The 18,771-nt window shown below is 36.1% G+C and overlaps 1 protein-coding gene across 7 annotated transcripts in view; it reads right to left on the reverse strand.

Moving 5' to 3' along the window:
• The window catches only part of DENND1B (DENN domain containing 1B), a 171,383-nt gene that overhangs the window by 8,173 nt on the left and 144,439 nt on the right, over positions 1-18,771 (reverse strand). For all 7 annotated transcript variants that reach the window (XM_049807720.1, XM_049807717.1, XM_049807716.1 and 4 more), the window contains 4 exons: positions 16,664-16,720; positions 15,746-15,856; positions 2,434-2,513; positions 1,016-1,232 (listed from right to left, as the gene is read on the reverse strand). In XM_049807720.1, coding sequence (XP_049663677.1) covers positions 1,016-1,232; positions 2,434-2,513; positions 15,746-15,856; positions 16,664-16,720 — 465 coding nt within the window. The remainder of the gene's footprint in view (positions 1-1,015; positions 1,233-2,433; positions 2,514-15,745; positions 15,857-16,663; positions 16,721-18,771) is intronic.

The raw sequence follows: 18,771 nt of genomic DNA on the forward strand, positions 1-18,771 counted from the left end.
AGGATCGTCTTTTGTACATAGGAAGGATTTCTGTCCATTCAGTCTTTGCACAAGCAGTTTTGACAGTGAACAAAGACACACTTTGCTAGTTTGTACCCACAATATGAGAAGGAGCTAGACTAAAACTAAAACCAGATGGCATTTCCTCTTTGCTTCAGTAATTACTTATAACAACTTTCAATATTAAGTTTTTGGGGCCAAACAAACAAAAATGGGCATTTAATTAATGTGACCCCTGTGTGACACTCATAATATAAAATTTTACAAGCTTTTAAAACAGTTGCATCAGAATTTGCTCTTCCAGTAACGAATCTTCTATTATAGGATCCCTTTCAGCAAAAGCAAGTGTTGGACAGTTGATATGAGCTGGAATTCAAAAACAGTAACATTTTTTTGGCTAACATCACAGCAGTGACTTGGTGAGGGTTTTAAAGTTGCAGGCAAGTGGTTGGTTTACACTACAGGTCCTGTGCAACTCTACCTAAAAAAGGACCAAGGAGTCCTCTTAGAAAACTCTGGAGTACTATTCTAGCAGTGTTTCAGGTGCAATTACCACATGGACCCCATGACTTAATCAAGACAGAAACATCACCATATCACTATGACTAGTTTAAGGATGGAAGGTGAAAATGGAAATAAATACCTTCTAAACTGCATAAAAAAAGACTTAAACCAGCTCTGGAAATACCAGATTGAATAGCTAAATATAATATTAAACTATTTAAGTAAATTATTCCATTATTCACAGGTCTGTATGTGGTTACTGTTATAAAGAAAAAATACTGTTCCAGGATGACTTGGTGGACTGGACAAAGGTATAACCAATCTCTTGGCTGGCGAAAAACCATCATGCTTTAGCTAGCATGGGTGTACTGTTCCGTAGCCCTAGGAAGACACACTAGCAATTCTACAGACTATGCTGCAGTGTCTGAACTGCATGTTGCTGATTCCACAGGTGCAGGATTCCATTATAAGGGGATTAGAGTTGTTTTTCAAATGAAAGCAGAAGACTAACCGCAGTCTTGTAATCAATGTCATCCATTGACCTAAAGAAATCCAGGCTTTTTGCTCCTGAGAGCTTTCCTTGATCTGAACTGTGTGTGCTCAGTGTGTCCAAAATCTCCCCAAGCAAGTCCATTTCTCCTTGATGCTGAGGTGTTATTCCAGTTTCACCAGAATCATCACTATCATAAAAGCAAGCAGAAGCTTCTTCACTGTCTTCTGATGATAACCTGAAAACAAAAACTTTTCCATCAGCCAGGAACATAAAAACCATTTTATTACAGCCACTTCTGAAAGTAAGTAGGAGAACGCATTCCAAGACTTCTGAAAGGGAACAAATCCGGAATTTCTTTCTACTCAAGCACTCTCCTAAACATAGATGTATGATATCTATGGAGATGCAGTTACCATTAGCTGGTTTTCCTGTCTCCTAGCTCTTTCCCAACCACTACAACTGTTACTTCAAGTCACCTTTAATATGACTTCCCAAATCTTCCCTCCAAATTCTACAGTTATTCAAAAATTGGTTCCTCTTTTCCCTTGTCTACACCTTATATTTAGGTCAGTGTTGCTACACCTCTCCAGCTGACCCAGCCACATACTTTGTTCTAGTGGCAAGACTCTCATACTGCAACTCTTCTGTCATATGACCAGATTTACTGGAGTTCTGCCTATCTGCAAGAACAACTGGTGCTTTTGCCTCTTATTTTCTCTTTCATTCACTGCAATACCCTTACTTCTGTCCACCATACTACTGCATTCTTTCCCTATCTCTGTCTACCCAGAATACTACTAACAAGGGGTATTTCCATGGGTCACTGTTTTAATGATATCCTTTGAACACTTCAGTAGCTCCCTCTTCCCTACAGCATCATGGCTTAACTTGCTTGACTTTGCTTTCAAGGTCCTTCATGGTTTATATCCATATGCTCATTATCAAAAATAGTCTAAATTCAATCAGAGAATGCCTCAATGCAGCTTAAGCCTCAACTTATGATTTTCCTTTAATTCACACATAGGAAGACCTTGATATAAAACTCAGAAGGCAGTATTTCTCTTTCAGACCCTTCAGAAAACCTCATGATCATGACACAAGACTTAAAGAATAGATTAGCTGTGGTCACCGCCCACCATGTTGACAAGTATTATTTTGCTGCTTCTTTGTGTATGTAGTCTATCTTTTTATCTGGAGTCTGTGAAGACTGAGGATTATGTCAAGCTCTTCTAGGCACTATAAATAATGAAAAGATATACTAGCCTGTCCCTCTTTTTAAAAAAAGATTTAATTCTGAACTACTTGACATAATCTAGGCCAAGAATCAAGATAGCAGCCTAGACAGAAGAAAAATGTGTCACACAAACTCAACTTTGCTGAATAACACTAATTACCCTTCTTCCATACATACACACACATCCAAACAGGCTTCTTACTTGCTTGTTCTCTCCATTTCATCATCATCATCTTCATCCAAAGCAAAATCCTGATTACTGAGGCACTGGTTGAAACGAGTCTGGAGGATAGAAAGTTAACATTACAATTTTTGTTTATTTTTTTCTATTTCAGCATTACTTATTTGGAGCCTAGCTGCCACTTCACTCATTAAGACTTCCTGAGCACTTGATGAGGAAAACCACATATTGATCAAGTCTTCTAAAGGTTGTCATAAAAGCATGTGAAAACGTCAAGCATCACCAATTAAGGAGCATGAGAACCATTTTTCTTCATGGCCTATGGAGTGCCTTATTATTTATGCAAAGCCTTGATTAGCAGAAGACGGGCTATTGGAAGAAAAGCATCACTCAAGTCTACTACCTCCCCTTTCTTGCAAGCACATCACAAAAAGCACTGTGGTTTACTACTTTATGATAGAAATATTTGCCAAGTTTTGCTTGATGTGGCCTGCTGAGCATGAAGAAAAATGGATTTTTGAAGTAGCAAATACAAAAGAAGTCAGGAGTGTCTTATATAGCTATATTTATGTTAGGGTGTTAAACAGAATTGCAGAGTAAGTAGTACGCCAGCTTGAAAACTGTGCACTAAAAATGCCTTTGTGCAGGATAATTTGCTGTAAATTACAGTTAACTCAAAGTTAGCGTACACTCAGAGCGTCCCATGGGGAGCTTGTGTAGAGTAGCTGGTGTGCTGTAAATTCACACACTACCATACTGAGTACTCACTAGGCTGTCATATCATATTATTATTATTTAGCAAACAGAACCAGACTAAAGATTTTTACAATACTTGAAAAAAAGTCTCTATCTTGACCAGAACTTTTAAGTCAGGAATTTTAGTCACTTGTGCTTCACAAATGACTGTCTTAATGTCTGTCATCTCTTATACTGGTTTTCTATCAAAAACCTGCGAAGATTAACTATGCAGGCAGTCAGTCCACTGAAGAGATTCTGAACCTTGGAAAAGTGGCCATAATTTAAAGACATATGGATAGAATTTGTGCAAAGGGAAAGCAGTGTTAGCTAACTTTAAAGAAAATCGTACGCAAGTAAAAAGGAGTGTTAGTGCCCACATCTCATCAGGCAGTTCACCAAATGCCTCAATGTACAACAAGCCACTTACGGGGAAGAAATATGGCCTTAATTTCAGACTACAAGGAACTTGGAAATCTTGTACTGTGAGGATTTCAGTACATCGCCTATTACAGATGTTGTCAGTGTTCTACACTGTACACACTCTTTACACATGTACCAGGACACCCTCTGTAACTTCCCGACCCCCTTGTTAGGAATGTCTCAATGTTCATTCTTTATAGACTGACACATTTGTTTTTGTTCAACAAGAGAGGATTTAATTAAAGCAGTAAGTTTTGATAACACTTTCCATAGTTCTTTGTCCACAAAGAGGAAATGTGGTTCTTAACGTGTTACGTCAAGTAACAGTTGAAAGAAAATGAGATAATTATTAGGAAGGCAAACCCCTGTCTCTGTCTCTCTTTCTTGGAATTTGCATCAGAATTACGTGCTCCCACCACATTTACTTCAACCAACATGAAGACAAGATTTTGCAGGAAAGAAGGTTCTTTAAAAATGTTGAGAAACTTCAGAAAACAAAACCAAACCTGACACTTGTTCATCTGTAGATGGATTAACTCTGTCAATGGAATAAAATCCCACAAGATAACACTTACTGATTTGTCAAAATAGTAAATAAAGTTTCAAAGAGCATAGATGATAAATTCCAGAAAAAGAAAAGAGAGGGAGCGAAAGTGAGCAAGAGAGAAAGCGAGTGCAAGAAGGGGGGTGAGCGTGAGAGAGGGAGCGAGTGCGAGGGGGCAAAGCGCGAGGGGGCAAGGGAAAACGAGCGCGGGGGGGGAGGGGGAGGGGGCGGGGAGGTGGGGAGAGAGAGAGGTTGTGTCTTTGAGAATCAGGAACTGAATAAAATTACTTAGAATCAGCAAGCACCAAAGGCGTAGCAGTAGCCCCTCAGAGCATCTGCAAACAGTATTATGCAAGCATGTTAGTGAAAACAAGAATAACATCATATAAAGGAATATAACAGAGTATATGTTGATAAACCTAAAAAAACAAACAAACAACTCAAAACAAAACAAAACCCCCACCCTTCTAGTTCCTGATGGTCAGACACTCTTTTTGAAAAAATACTTTTGTTACCAATTTAAATTTTTAAGGGTACAAAATTATACAGGAAGACTTTCAAGAACTAAGCCAAATAAAATGGCATTTACATACAAAGAAAAAAAAAGCAAAAGGAGAAGGAAAGGAAAATATCTGGCTGTAAATAACAACATTTTCCAGAGTTTACAGCTCTGTGAGCTAGCCATGGAGACAACAAGCAACACATGTTTTTGAATAGGTGACTTTCCTCTAGGAACTGTAATAAAAATGACTGCAAGGGAGGGGTATGTCCAGACTGCTTTACAAAGAAAGAAAAAGAAAGAAAGAAACTCTTAATAAATTCCAAAAGGAGAACCATAAATCTTTTTCAATGCTCCCCTAGCCTAAGTGACATAGTACGTGCACCTGCAAAAGCTGTCAAAGTCATTTAAGAAGTCCTTCCATTACTGACGTACCCTGCTGTTTGCAGTTATTTAAGCTTTTAATTTCTGTCTTTTCTGCATTTTGAAGTGTGTAACCTTTTTTATACCTTTTTATGAAAAAAGGACAGACTTCTGTTTCCTTCCTGATCAGCATTCTAATAACAACCAGACCATTTAAATTTATTACTGCAAGAAATGATATGGTAACACTCCTTTCTTGCTGCACCAGAACTTTATAAAGTCTTAATAGACTGCTGTCATGTTTTTTTCTATAAAATAAAGCAACAAACTTCTTTAAAGTACTCAATTGTTTTGCTTCTTCCAACTAGTTCTGCTTACATAACAAATCTATTATTTAATGTATCTAATCTACTTTATACTGAAACATTAACAGCGATTCAACTTCTGCTATTTCAGATTTTTGTCATCTTCAGGTACACTGCACCACAAGAACCCATCTCTCATCTTGCTCAGAATATAAGAGAGTTCAACATACTTAAACACAACAAGCTCATGCTCACTACAAGCCACTGTTGCACCATCAAGCCTGTGCATATCTGCTTGCTGGTAGCCTCACAAAATGTACTACTTTGGCACAAAAATGTAGACAAAATACATGAATGCTAAAAGATTTAAATGTAAGATGGTTACATTCTTGATTGGCCATGAAAGTCAATCTTTGAAATGTCAGCTTTTTATTTAATGCTAGACCTGTCAGAGGCACAGCTTTCTGGAATGAGTGCTTATTGATCAATACTAAGGCAGGAAGTTTAACAAGGCTGCTGCTATTAATTGTCCTCGAAGTGAGAAACAAATAATCTTTTGATAAATGGCAGCACACATACAATTTCACATTTACTGGCTACTCGATATATCAACACGTATAAAGTTTCAAGAAAATAAAAATATTTACTTCAGTTTAAATCTCAGAAGTACTGTTTCGTTTTTCTTAAAAATTTAAAGATTATTCATTCAGTAAGAGAAAGCAAACTAAATACAAGTCCACTATTATTTATGGTTCAGTATTTTATCTTACCTATCCTCCTCTACAATCCAATCACAGACATAATTATGGCTTCACCTCCAGTAGGGAAGCAAAAGATCCCTCAATCAAACTTTCTAGTTAAGTACAACCCGTTGCCTTCCATTCCAGTTAAAGACGGTGACCTAAAGCAATGGATAATGAAGTCAAAGGAAAGTACTTCACACTACACTCCACAAGACGGAGGCTGACAGGGGAAGAGGGGGAAAAAGAAAGATAAAAAAGAAGCACAGTTTGTAAACTTTCTCTTCTTTAATGCCTTCTTTTTCTGGGACATGGTACAAACAACCACAAGCTTAAAGTAGTTCTAGGGATTAGCTACATGGACACCAGACCAGGATAGATGAAAGCAATAATCTAGATTAATTTCTAGAAACAATCCCTTCAAAAAATTACTTGTGTGCTTTTACTCACAGAAAGTAACACAAAGTAACGATGCCTTATAGAAATAATGCTCTGGTATCAGAAAAGTTGTCCTGGATATAAATTAAATAGATATTACCTAAGATGCCATATTTGCTTTTAAAATTTTTTAAAATTATTATTATTATTATTATAACAACACAGGATTCATGGATAATTAAAAAACTATTAATGTTAAATAAAAAAACCTCTTCATTCTTCCCAGGATGGAAACCTTCTTTGCTTTAACAGACTCAGACCTATAGATGATGCATGTGGAAAACATTAAGTGATTGGAAACATCCACAGCGGTATGCCATGAGACAAAAGTGTCATCAATTCTGAGATCCTGTTAATTCAAATGATAGGGAAACAGAGATACACAAAAAAAGTAGGCTCCCAATGACAGAAAGAAATTATTTTCTGTGATAATAAAGAGCCTGCAAGAGCAGGAAATCCTGAAAAATCTGTTTAGAGACACAGACAACCAGAAATGTGTAGGTAAGAGTATGGTCACAGTACTTTGAAATGACAAGTAAGCCGTAATGCAGACATCTCCACTGACTTCTGTAAAGTTAAAGGAGACATTAATAACCATGCTGAGGGATTTATTGTAAATAAGGATCATAAATTTGTTGAGATACTTAGTCATGGATAGCCCATTATAATTATTTATGTTCCGAATTACTGTGGTGAAAAATTAACAAATTCTAACCTTCCTACCTTTTATGTATGCTATACTCCTGAACACAGGTAATACTTGAGGATTACATAACACTGCTTTTGAATTTTAAAGATTAATCATGCTTCTGCAAATATTTTTCAGAAATGGTTATGTTTTCCTTCAAAACAACAAATAAACTCCCATTTTCTCTGACGAATCGCAGACCGTTTTTCCCTCAGGAAGCCTGCACCATCTCCTGGCCCCCCAAATCAGACCGAGGCCCCACGCTGCCCACAGTCAGGCATCACCTCCAAATAGCCAGATCTCGTTCATTCTTCTCAATGGCTAGTGACAGAGGCTATTCTTAGCAAAACTGGCCATTTTCAGCTGACACGCTGTGGCACCATGCCACGCATCGTTCTAGCTGCAAAGAGTGCACCATCCGAAGGCAGCCTGGATTCACTTTAATTGGCAGCAAGCAGAAGTGTTAGTCTTTTAAAATAGGACATGGAGATTTTCAGTACCATTTGCAACAACTAAAATGAGCAGCTCTTTTATAAACAAGTATTCTTTATGGAATTTTTCCTGTAGATGACTTTAAGAATCAGATTCACCAGGCAGAATTTCCAGTTACAAAAAACAACTAATAGTATCACTTATTCTCCTTTTCTGCTGGTTATTAATGCCCTAGGTTTACTCAGTGATTAGAGGGAAGGGAAATGACAGAATGGAGGGTTGAGGGGGTAACAGTGGAGAGAGGAGCAAGAAGATAAGGGGGAACATGTGTCAAAAAAGAAAAACTAATCAGTGTCCATATACACAAAGGCATGGGAATGTCCATATGCACAAAGACAGAAAAGGGAACATGTTTCTGAGGTAACAGGAAAGTCAAGAGAAGTTACTGGAAGTGCACAGTGTGTGACTTTAATGAATCAAACCAGCTTTAAACCCAGTTGGTCTGGCTGGAACATGCTACCCATTTGATACAACTCTTAAGCAAGTAAAACAGAGATAACTGAAAGATCAATTTCACCAGTAAAAATGTGCATCATATCCTTACATCAACAGAACTATTGCATAGTAAAATCACTGCTGGAAGTGCTGTTTGCAGATCACGTGTGACTTTTTCAAAGGAAAACTTACCAAAACCACTGAAGTTAAAATGTACAATGGGGATGTGATCCTAAACACAAACATCAGATACATCCAGACTTCAAGACTTAATGGAAAACACCAAATGTCACAGAACTTTAGATAGAAAAAACCACTGAACTCTCTCCATCAGACCTATGCACAGTGGAAGAACCTATTTGAGGGAAGCTCTGTATGAAGCTTGAAAACAGACAGAACGATCACATTTGCAAGGAAAAAAAGACTGACTCCAAGCACATGTCTGTCTAGGGCTCCCAACCAGAAGAGTTAGAGAGGAGGAGTCCCTCCTCCTGTTTGACACCAGTAGGAATCTTCTGCTCAACAAAGATTGCCTTTCTCTAGAAGGTGCTGGGGAACATGGATGGCACTTGGATTTGGATGCTACTCACTAACTTCAGATACTTTAGGGCCGAAATTAGATGATAAACAGCAGGAAAGAGGCATCATCAGGATGCAATCTAGATTCTAGGTCGGCTGAGTTGCCCTTTCGTCATGCCTCTCTCACTCCACTTCCTGCAGAAAGAGCCTAGGGTAGCAGTACCGCTGCTAACTTCAGCATTTAAGTAGTGTCTACAATTAGATGGGTTGAATCTGGGCTTTCACATTCAGAGACACCGAGATCCCTACAGGAAAGGCTTTTCCTGTGTCTTCTGCTTCTCCCTCCTTTTGCCCCCAGCCAAATTTTATTCTTTAATTGAACTTCTTTTTTCTTTTTTTTTTTCACTCTTAGGTACAGGATTAGAGAGACAAATAAAAGGTTAGGGAACATACAGTACTAGAGCTGAAGGTTTAGACATCACATTGTGTTCTCCAAGCTTTCAGGCCAGAAGGCAAAAGCAACACAGAAGTTGGGATGCAGGTCCCAACAGTTGGCTGACGGTTCTTCTGGCTCCCTGCTTTGGCTAGATGGAGCCAAAACATGACCCATGGAAGACAGAAGATACACAGCAAATGGAAGCAGAAGATACCACTGTTACATTAAGATGTCAATAAATTCTCCCGATGAGAAAACTAATCTGGTTATTTCGATTAACTACTAAGGACAGTAAGGTTCATCCAGTTTTGAAGGTAGTTTGTGAAACAGCATTCTTCTTCCAGATCCTTCAGAAAAAAGAAACCTTGGTAGACATACAAGTATGGTTTGTTTGTTTGTTTGTAGAAGACCCTCAGAAAGGCTGCCTTTCTGTTTGTTAAAAAACTAGAATAGGTGACAATAATAGCCAGAAAAAGCATCTGCAGACTTTTTGCTTATCTAAATGTCTCTCTCAATAGGATAAATCAGGGGCAGATGTGCTGATGACTTTGCCCTGAAAAACTAAGCATTCCACTAAATGCCCACACAGTAACAAAAAATTCCAGAGTGATTTCCTGACCATTACCCTATCTTTCCTTTTTTTTTTTTAAATTGGAATCATGGTAATTAGCAGACAGATTTCTCAAGTGATGTTTAATGCAAAACTCAAAGAACAGGTAGCCACAAGATTTATGCTGGTTTATGGGTGCAGAACAAACGGCGGAACTCTGCTGTGGAGACTTGCAACAGTCCTTCACTTCAAACCATGGTGAGAAGAGATCGGGGCAGAGAAAAGGAAAGAGATCACACTAACAAAAATAGTGAAATAAAAAGCTTTTCAAACTTACACTGCTTCTTCTTTCTTTAAATGTGTTCACTGACTAAATTAAAATCAGTCACTGTCACTGTTTAGAGACCATACCTACTATCTTCTTGGCGGGGGGGTGTGGGGTGCGGGGTGGGGTGTTGAACAATCTTGTAATTATACCTCTACTTGGTAGTGTATATTCCTGAAAATAAAATTATGCATGATACATGAAAGCATCTAAATATTTACGTTGCACAAAATCCAGGTAATCTTTCAGTTAAAAAAAAAAAAAAGGAAGTACTGCTTGATTTCTAAGAGATCTTCTGTTGTAAAAAGCAAGGTTTATACAAGGCAAAGGATACATGGGTGCCTGTACTACTTCGGAAATGTATTAGAGCCACAAGAGGGCACTCTCGTAATCTACAATTTGAATTTTTGCTGCCTAGCTTTTTCATTTTTAATTAAAAGGAAATCTGGCTGTTTCACAGAATGAAGAGATCTTACTTGACACACCAAGACAAAAGATTTTTCTCCAAATTAAAGGAAGCTCATGATATCTACAATATTTCTAAATTACACCACATTAGCTAAAGAAACAGAATTTGCTAATCAACCAAAGCTTACTTCAAAACTATCTTACAGAAATAAAATGTGATTTACATTAAAAACGAGCTCTTACTGTTTATTACATCTGTCAATTTGTAACACTTTAGTCAATAAGAGTAGAAGATACCTCCAGTTATATAACCAGTATTATCTGTGGATGCTACGCATGGATGTGATCTCAAGCATGTTATCTGAATCCAAATACAGGTAAATGCCCCTAATCAGAGCTTTTATGTTTCTGAAATTATCGTGGAGTTGTCTGCATGATTTATTTTTTTAAATTTTTTTTCTTAAAGGGGTTCAGTCACCTTATACAGACTATGTATATTCAGCACTGCATTATCAAAAGCAATTCCTCTCTTCTTTTATGTTCCCAGGGGAAAAAAAAAAGTCTTCAGAATAGCCCACTCTCACCACCTTTTTCAGGTTAGGAGGGTAATCAGTTACTGGAAGCCCTTTGTAGCTAATGATTATGTCATTTATTTTACTGGCCATTGTAGGGGTATTGATAAATGGGGCACTCCTGAAGGTAAGGTTATTCTGAACACATCTTCCTGCCTGACACTTGCTATCTTTGTTGAACAGAAGCCAAGTATGCCTACTGCAAGCTGAATTACATATTGTCCAGTTACTAGGATATACTTCAATAAAAGTGTAAGAGCTACATTTGCTATATGCTTTTAAAAAAAGAATAAAAAACGGTAACTCTCTTCTGTTTGAGAATATCGAGAAAAAAGTTTAGTCTAATGGCTTTTATTACCTTTCGCAAAATTGTTTTCAAAAGTGTTTTTAAAACCTCCTTAGACACTGTAGTTAGATCCTGCAAAGTCATGGGAAGTCGTTCACTTGGTTTCTTCGGTATATGAGCATTTAAAGTAGTGCTAACACACAGGGATCCCCTATAAATCCACACTTAGAATCCAAATGCCTGTCTGCATTCCGGCTACAAGGGAGTGTGTGCCTAAAGGTACAGGTACCACATGTATTTCCTTAGAGACAAGGGGGCATTGCTAACTTACTGCTAATTATAAAGTGAACTGGTAGCTCTTATTTGGTATTCTGCAAATCTTTAAGTAAGTTTTATTAGCCACTAAATACATTAGGACTACTGACATCCTGAAATGCTCCATTTTTAATAAACTACCCTATCACCTGATATAACAGTAAAGTTACAAAGATCATATTCATGAAATCAAACAGATCTTCTTGGCATTCTATCCAGGCTCATAATAAAAATGCTGTCTTTTTAATTAGATATTAATTTATTTACAATTATATAGAGCTGTCACTGCATTTAAGCCCACCTACCCAGAAATCTGCATTATCTGGGAGCATATAATTGAACAGAATTAAAATAGATTATGCAAAAACTGAATGCATGGTAGCTTAATACATGCACTGCCATACCCTCCTCATCAATAGTTAAACGAATTCAGCAATATTGTTGGCAAGATACCACAAACAGAGTTGAAGCAATCTCATGCTTGCATTAATTTTTATTTAAAAAAAAATTAGCTTGTAATTTCTTCTGTCTTCTACATACCTAATCAATGTAGGAGATAAAACATACCAGGGACATATTATTAGATCTAGGCATGAAACAGTTAACAGCAGTGCACATGCCAACGTTTTAATAAGGCTTAACAATAAAAAGCTTCAATCCTCCACTTTCACTAGATTTTTGTTGTTGTGGTTTTCCCTTGCTTAGGGCAATCCATCTGTTAATGTTGACTTGCAATATAGTTAAGCTCGTACACGTATAAAAAGCCTAGAACAGCTAACCTAAGCAAGAGTAAGCTCAAATGAATATTACAGAGATAGAACAATTCATCTTAGGCAAAGATTAATTGTGTGTGCGCGCACGCGCATGCACACAAGCACATATGAGTGCACTCCCGTTATTTCTTTTTTTAGGAAAGACATTCAAAATGCAAATTATATAAGGGCAAGCTGATCACTACAGTTTGCAATAACACATTTAATTATTTATCCTCTGATTAGGTTTTGACAGCTATTTTACATGCTATAATTTGTTTTTATTTACTGTTAAATTTTTTTAAAGTCTATTGCTTATCTGGAAAAAAACCCCACAATAAAACCACTATGACAGCAGTGATAGAGCTTAGTAAATATTCATTGTTAAAAACAGCTCTGCACTGTGACCAGTGCTGGTATCCTCCCTGGGCCAAACTGGTCTTGTTTTCAATAAAACCAGAGAAGTATCCTTTCCCTTGAGCCCTGTTAGGCTGAGGCTGCAGTTGGAACTGTCATCTTCACACAAAAGCAAAGGGGTTGGGTTTTACAAACGCAAAGCCTAATTGGGAGATCTTCATGGCTGTACCCTTGACATTTATTAAAGCCTCATCAACAAAACAGGAAATAACCATACTAATTAGCAGACCCACATACAAACTACTATTTGTTGGGGTAAAAGCAGATTCACTTCCTATTGTAAAGCAAACATCCTCCCAGACCCCAAAATCCTGTTATGAACCAATTATTAAAAAGGTCTTTTACAGTGAAGGAAACTTTTGTATCATACATAATGTTTCAAAGTAAACATGTTTTACAGCATCTTAGGTAACTATTAGTCAGTATTTATGTTTAACTGTTTCCAGGAAGTGGAGAATGAAAAACTCCATGCATGCAGCTAACATGACATAAAATATAACACCAAAATGGTTATATTTACAAGCCTTTAAATTTTTCAGTATGGAAGAGATAGTAATAAAGTGCAGAGGTTCCTCTTGTTTGGAAGCAAGATGACCATTAAAAGCAATCTCTCTCTTTTGTTTGTTGTTTGTTTAGGTTTTAGGGGGGAATATTCAAATATGCTGACATTGCAACTTAATATCTGGTCCTTACCTTAAATATACATCAAAAGTGCATGAACTGCATGTTAGCACTCTCCTTATACTGCTATAGACACTCATGGGCACCACTGGGTGGAGAGGTTCATTTGCAGGATAAAGAGTTAACAGAAAAAAGGATTAAACCTGACAACAATAGGAATCTGTGAAATTCACTTTTAAACGGCAGATTCAGTACTAGATCAAACATAGTCTCTCTCGTATATATGAACTTGTGAATACAAATATTAATTTTTTTTGGATGTAAAGTTTAAAATCACCACTTATTCATAAAGAACTTGCATTTATGTTATCTTATTCAAATACTTTCCAAGAACAAAAATAAAAACCAGAGTAGCAACAGTAGGCTATTGTTTTTTAGAACTGTTTTGGTTTGTTTCCTTTTGGGGAGGAGGTAAAATTGGGAATAGCTGGAGTGAGAGGCGAAGGAAACGGTGGGAGAGCAGAGTTCTTGGGGAGCGATCACCATTTGCTCCTTCCTGCCTACTGGGAGCACAAGACACTTGGGACTAGAGCTGGGGAAAAGACACAGGACCTTTGGTTTGCAACAGGGCAAAACTGCGGGGCTATTAGTTACAAGCTTTGCTAGTAAACAAACTCTATATACACACATGTATATGTATGTGTGTATACACATACATAAACACGCATGTGTATATGTATATATGGAAACAAAACTATGGATGGATATGTACTCCTCCTATTTTGTTTTCAAAACTAAAAGACGTCTGGTAGAAACAGCAACAATGATATTAAAGGATTTAGGAGTATACAGCTGTACAAACACAAAAACATACAGAAGTTAAATTGTTCTGTCCGAACACAGGCCTTCAAAAGAAATGTTTAATTGTACCAAGGTAAGTTATATTCCTTTGTATCCCTAGACTCCTGTACCTAACAGGAGACAGCACTACCATATCAGTAAATTGCTGCGAATTTCTTTAATAAAAGCAGCCTACAAAAATTCACTGACTACAAGGGTACATTTGTGTTACATACTTAGAGATATATACAACTGTAGATTCCCTACACTAATCTGTGAACGTTGGCTTATAATGCATTAAAAGCTTTTTAGTACCTCACATTATCAAATTATTTTGGTGGGGCGAAGTTGCTATAGATTAAAATGACAGTTATCTATTAGAAACAAATATTTTAAGAACCATTCATGTTATTAACATTAGAGCTCTATACTTATACATTTAGAATTTTATGCCTTCTCTTCTGATACTCAGCGAAAAAAATGTATTGTACACAAGTTCCTAAAAGAATACAAGCACCACAGCCGCCTGTATATAAAAATATACTGAGGGCACATTGTTTAAAACTTTATCACTGGCTTTAAGAGATCACAAAAACATGTACAAAGTAAAACCTGCCTAAATAATTAAAGCAGAAAGTCTTTGTATTATTTATAACCCTACTAAAAATAATGACTTAATACTAATGTACAATTTCATAATAATTTAGCAATAATCTACATCAGTTCTATGTTAACTTTCACAAACTTTATATTTATTATGGATAAAAACTAATTCAAAATCAAATTGATTAAACAGACAATTTGGATTTTTATCATTGCAATATCTAAAGTAAAAAAACCAATTGTTACATCAGCTGGACTGAATTTCTATACTTAATTGTCCTATGAGGAAGATACGTGCATTAAAAATCCATATATAAACATTCATTGCATGTATTAAAAACATGCAATAACAATATAATGTAAAAATATATACCCACACATTAAAATATGTATATATGCAGGTATTTATTCCCAGAAAAAAGGCGTTACAAAAATTATTTTATTGATATCATCGAAATAAATCTGTCAAATTTAATCCAAAGCCATTAGAACACTTGCCAAAGTTGAGACACCTACACCTGTTACTTCAAGTCAAGACTAGAAAGGATTAGAGAACAAAAGGACAAGAGATTGGCACCATATTAACTAGCTGACTTATAAAACAATAAATCATAGCTATCTGAGCAAGGTTAAAGGCTATATGACTGCCAAATCAATTTATTAGAAATACCAAATTAATGTCCCCCACTATAAGAAACTAAAAAAGATAGTTTAAAACAGACCTGTGAATACAGCAGAACGCATTGCTCTGAGATGCCTTTATCAAAAACAGTACTTAAGAATTAAATCTCAGACCTATGTTTATAAATCTGCTGGTTTTTCCCCTCTCAACAGGGATGAAATATGAACAGCATTTTTCCTCCATTCAAGCAGTATAGCAGTATTTGTATAAACGTAGCCTTTTAATCACACTATCCAAACACAGACAGTAAAATAATCTTAAACAGATTCATGATGCATTACTGTAAGCAGCAAAAAAATTTCCTCATATGTACGTGAATAAAAACAGAAGTTTCAGGTCTCTTACCTGTGCCAGTCTTCGTTTTTCTGAGTTTGCTCTTTTCTCATAATGCAATGTGTAGACGGGAGCAGTCTGTACTGCACCAGCACTGCAAGTTCCATGCCCTTCCTCACTCTCCTACGCAGCAAAACAGATTTTAATTCCTTTATTTATAATCATTATCTGCAAATGTACCCTCCATATTATGCATGCAGAATGCATTCAAAATTATCTTGCCACAATCTATTACTGTCATGAAAATACCATCTGTAGTAAGAAAATCAAATTTAGCTTTTCAAGAAGATGAATTGTCAACATTGTCACTTAAAAGATGAATTGTTCAAAGGTCTAGGAAATATCTTTGAGAGTTTTCTTAAAATAGCATAAAATATATCTAAAAACCAGTTCCTTCTCCCTACAGAAAAATCTTATGTCGAAACAAAATTTTCAATGGGAAAAGCAGCTGCAGAATGCTTAAAACACCTTTTCTGACATTTCTGCAATGGTGCTTTGCAAAATGAAACTACTCCTTTGTTTTTAAATATTGCCATTGTTCACATATCTTATGAAACCAAAACGGACACCTACACCTTCTGAAATACATTCTATTGCAAGTCTCTCCCATCTCAAATTCTCAGCTTGAAGCAAAGGCTTCGATTGTGATATCAAAGCAATCAACTTTATGAAAACATACATCCTGTTAATGTATCTTTGAAGACCTCTGTTGTTCTATGATAAAATATGCAAACAATAAAGAGATTATTCAGTGGATGCATAGAATGACAGATAGTTGCCAGAGGGCTCGTTATGAAAAATGTATTGTTGAACAAAGGGCTAAGCATATTTCAAAAGTCATTAAAAACACAAATCTCATGTGATTTGTAAAGTATAAGCTTCAAACTGATACAGGAAGCAATGTAAGAAAGTAAAACGTGTACTACATACCTTGTGTTTTAACTTACTCTTCACTTCTTTTATTCCTTGCCTTGCCTGATTTTTTGCCTAGAAAAATAAAAGGACTTAAGTAGCTCTGCAAGACACTGGCTGTAGTCATGGAGCATGCTTTATGATGCCATACTTATTTTACCTTTTTTAAAATACCTGATAATATAAAGAAGGGCAGTAACTTTTAATACAAATTTCATACATGCATTGTCAGCATATTTTATATATTCATGCTTTGTCCATATATTTAGGGACTTTTTTCAGTACATGCATGCCAATGCTATGAAAACATATATACTCAAAATTTCTCCAATATTACTAAGGACAGGCTAAAAATGATTGTAACCATCACTCCTTTTATTTCAAATGGTCCTTTAAATTTGAAAGGATATTTTAGCAACAAGGCATGTTGGAAAAATGTTAAGATTTTCAAGATGACTGCTACAGTGTTCCAGTCTGGCAACTTGCAGGGCAACATCAATCTTAAGAGAAATGAAGTGATTTCATATGCAGATGGAGATTTTGCCCCGTGTTGCTGAACAACATAGTGCTGCTATTTAGGGGAGAATTCCGTATGTATTAAAACAGGCAGCCAAGGATCACTGTTGCATAGAAAACAGCCAAGACTGTTCTTCAATAGCAAAATGAATCATCAATACAGAATACCATGTACTTATGTTAAAAAAATGGGGCGGGGCGGTAGGGGAGGAGAAGGGGGAGTGTAGAAAAAAACCAAAAGATGGAGGGATGACACCAAAAGCCCTAGCCCCTATAGAAGAAAAGGTATCTTTCTGCAATTAATATTGGAAAAAACTACAAAAAGTTTTCAAGGTTGTCTTGAAAATGGGACTTTTAAAAATATATTTAAGGGCATAAACATGTGGAAACCACCTATTTTTCTATGGGTTTCTACACATGGAAATTCAGAAAAAGAAAATAATTTTCTTGAATCAAGAGGTCAGAGAGGCTTTTCGATCCTTAAATCATACATCTATAAGCTCAATAACAGCACAATGGGGTGCCATGTAGCAGATGCTAACCTGAGAGCCACTTTAAACTTTCCAGATCATGTTCACAGCATTTGGATGAATTTTGGAGTGCTCTGTTCTAACTCTGAGGGATGGTACCAAGCACATTACTCAAGGCTATCAATCAGTTATCTAGCAATTAAGAAATGCAGATTTCATTTCTCTAGTAGTAGGCTCCATAAAGGGCAAAAGCATAAGAAATTAAATGGAGTATAAATATCAATATCTTACACACACAGATCATCACAAAATTTACCAGTGTTTCCCAGCATACACAGAAGTTCACCTTGAAGACCTTTATTATCAAGGACATAATTATCAAAATTGAAGGCTGGGAGAAGATCATGTAACCACACTCTAAGCTAGTACAAACTGAAGAATAATAATTTGCAGATAACCTGTTAATGAACCATTTTAAAAATTATAAATAAGTCCATGAATATGAAGTATATTTAATTTATTTACCTGTTTCTCTCCACGACTGCTGTGTTTTTCAGCTGATGTAAAATTAAAAATTCTGTTTGAAAACTTTACTTAAAATACACTAGCTTTGACTGCTGTACTGATTTATTCAGGACTACTTATTATGCATCCAACTAGTGAAACATTTGGAAAAGCAAAAATGAAGCCAAAAGTCTTTTCCCATATATTTAAAATACAACCTTAAAATACTTCCCACTTCATTTTACACTATTGCTGTTTTTCCATACTGCGTAATACCATATAATTTCATGCTTTATTGGTTAGGCAGTCTTTGAAAACACGATCTTTTAAGCTCAAAAGTATAAGCATTACATCCGGTTAAATGTGAGTATTCTAGTATCATCTTTAAAAGAGCAGATGATAGAAAATACTTGCTGCACACACTACTGATGCTTTAACACATCTTTTCAATAGTGCAGCATTAGTGCCAAAGTGAAATTGCATCTATGTAAGCCAGGACTCCATTTGTCCAGCACAAACTGTATCTCTTCTGAATAGAGATCCCTACATCATGTTAACATTATATACTAACTATATACTATAACACTATATTTATATGACATATAAATGTAACATTTACAAAATGTTTTACACTCA

This window comes from Accipiter gentilis, chromosome 8 (assembly GCF_929443795.1).
Source record: "Accipiter gentilis chromosome 8, bAccGen1.1, whole genome shotgun sequence".
Classification (NCBI taxonomy): Eukaryota; Metazoa; Chordata; class Aves; order Accipitriformes; family Accipitridae; genus Astur; species Astur gentilis.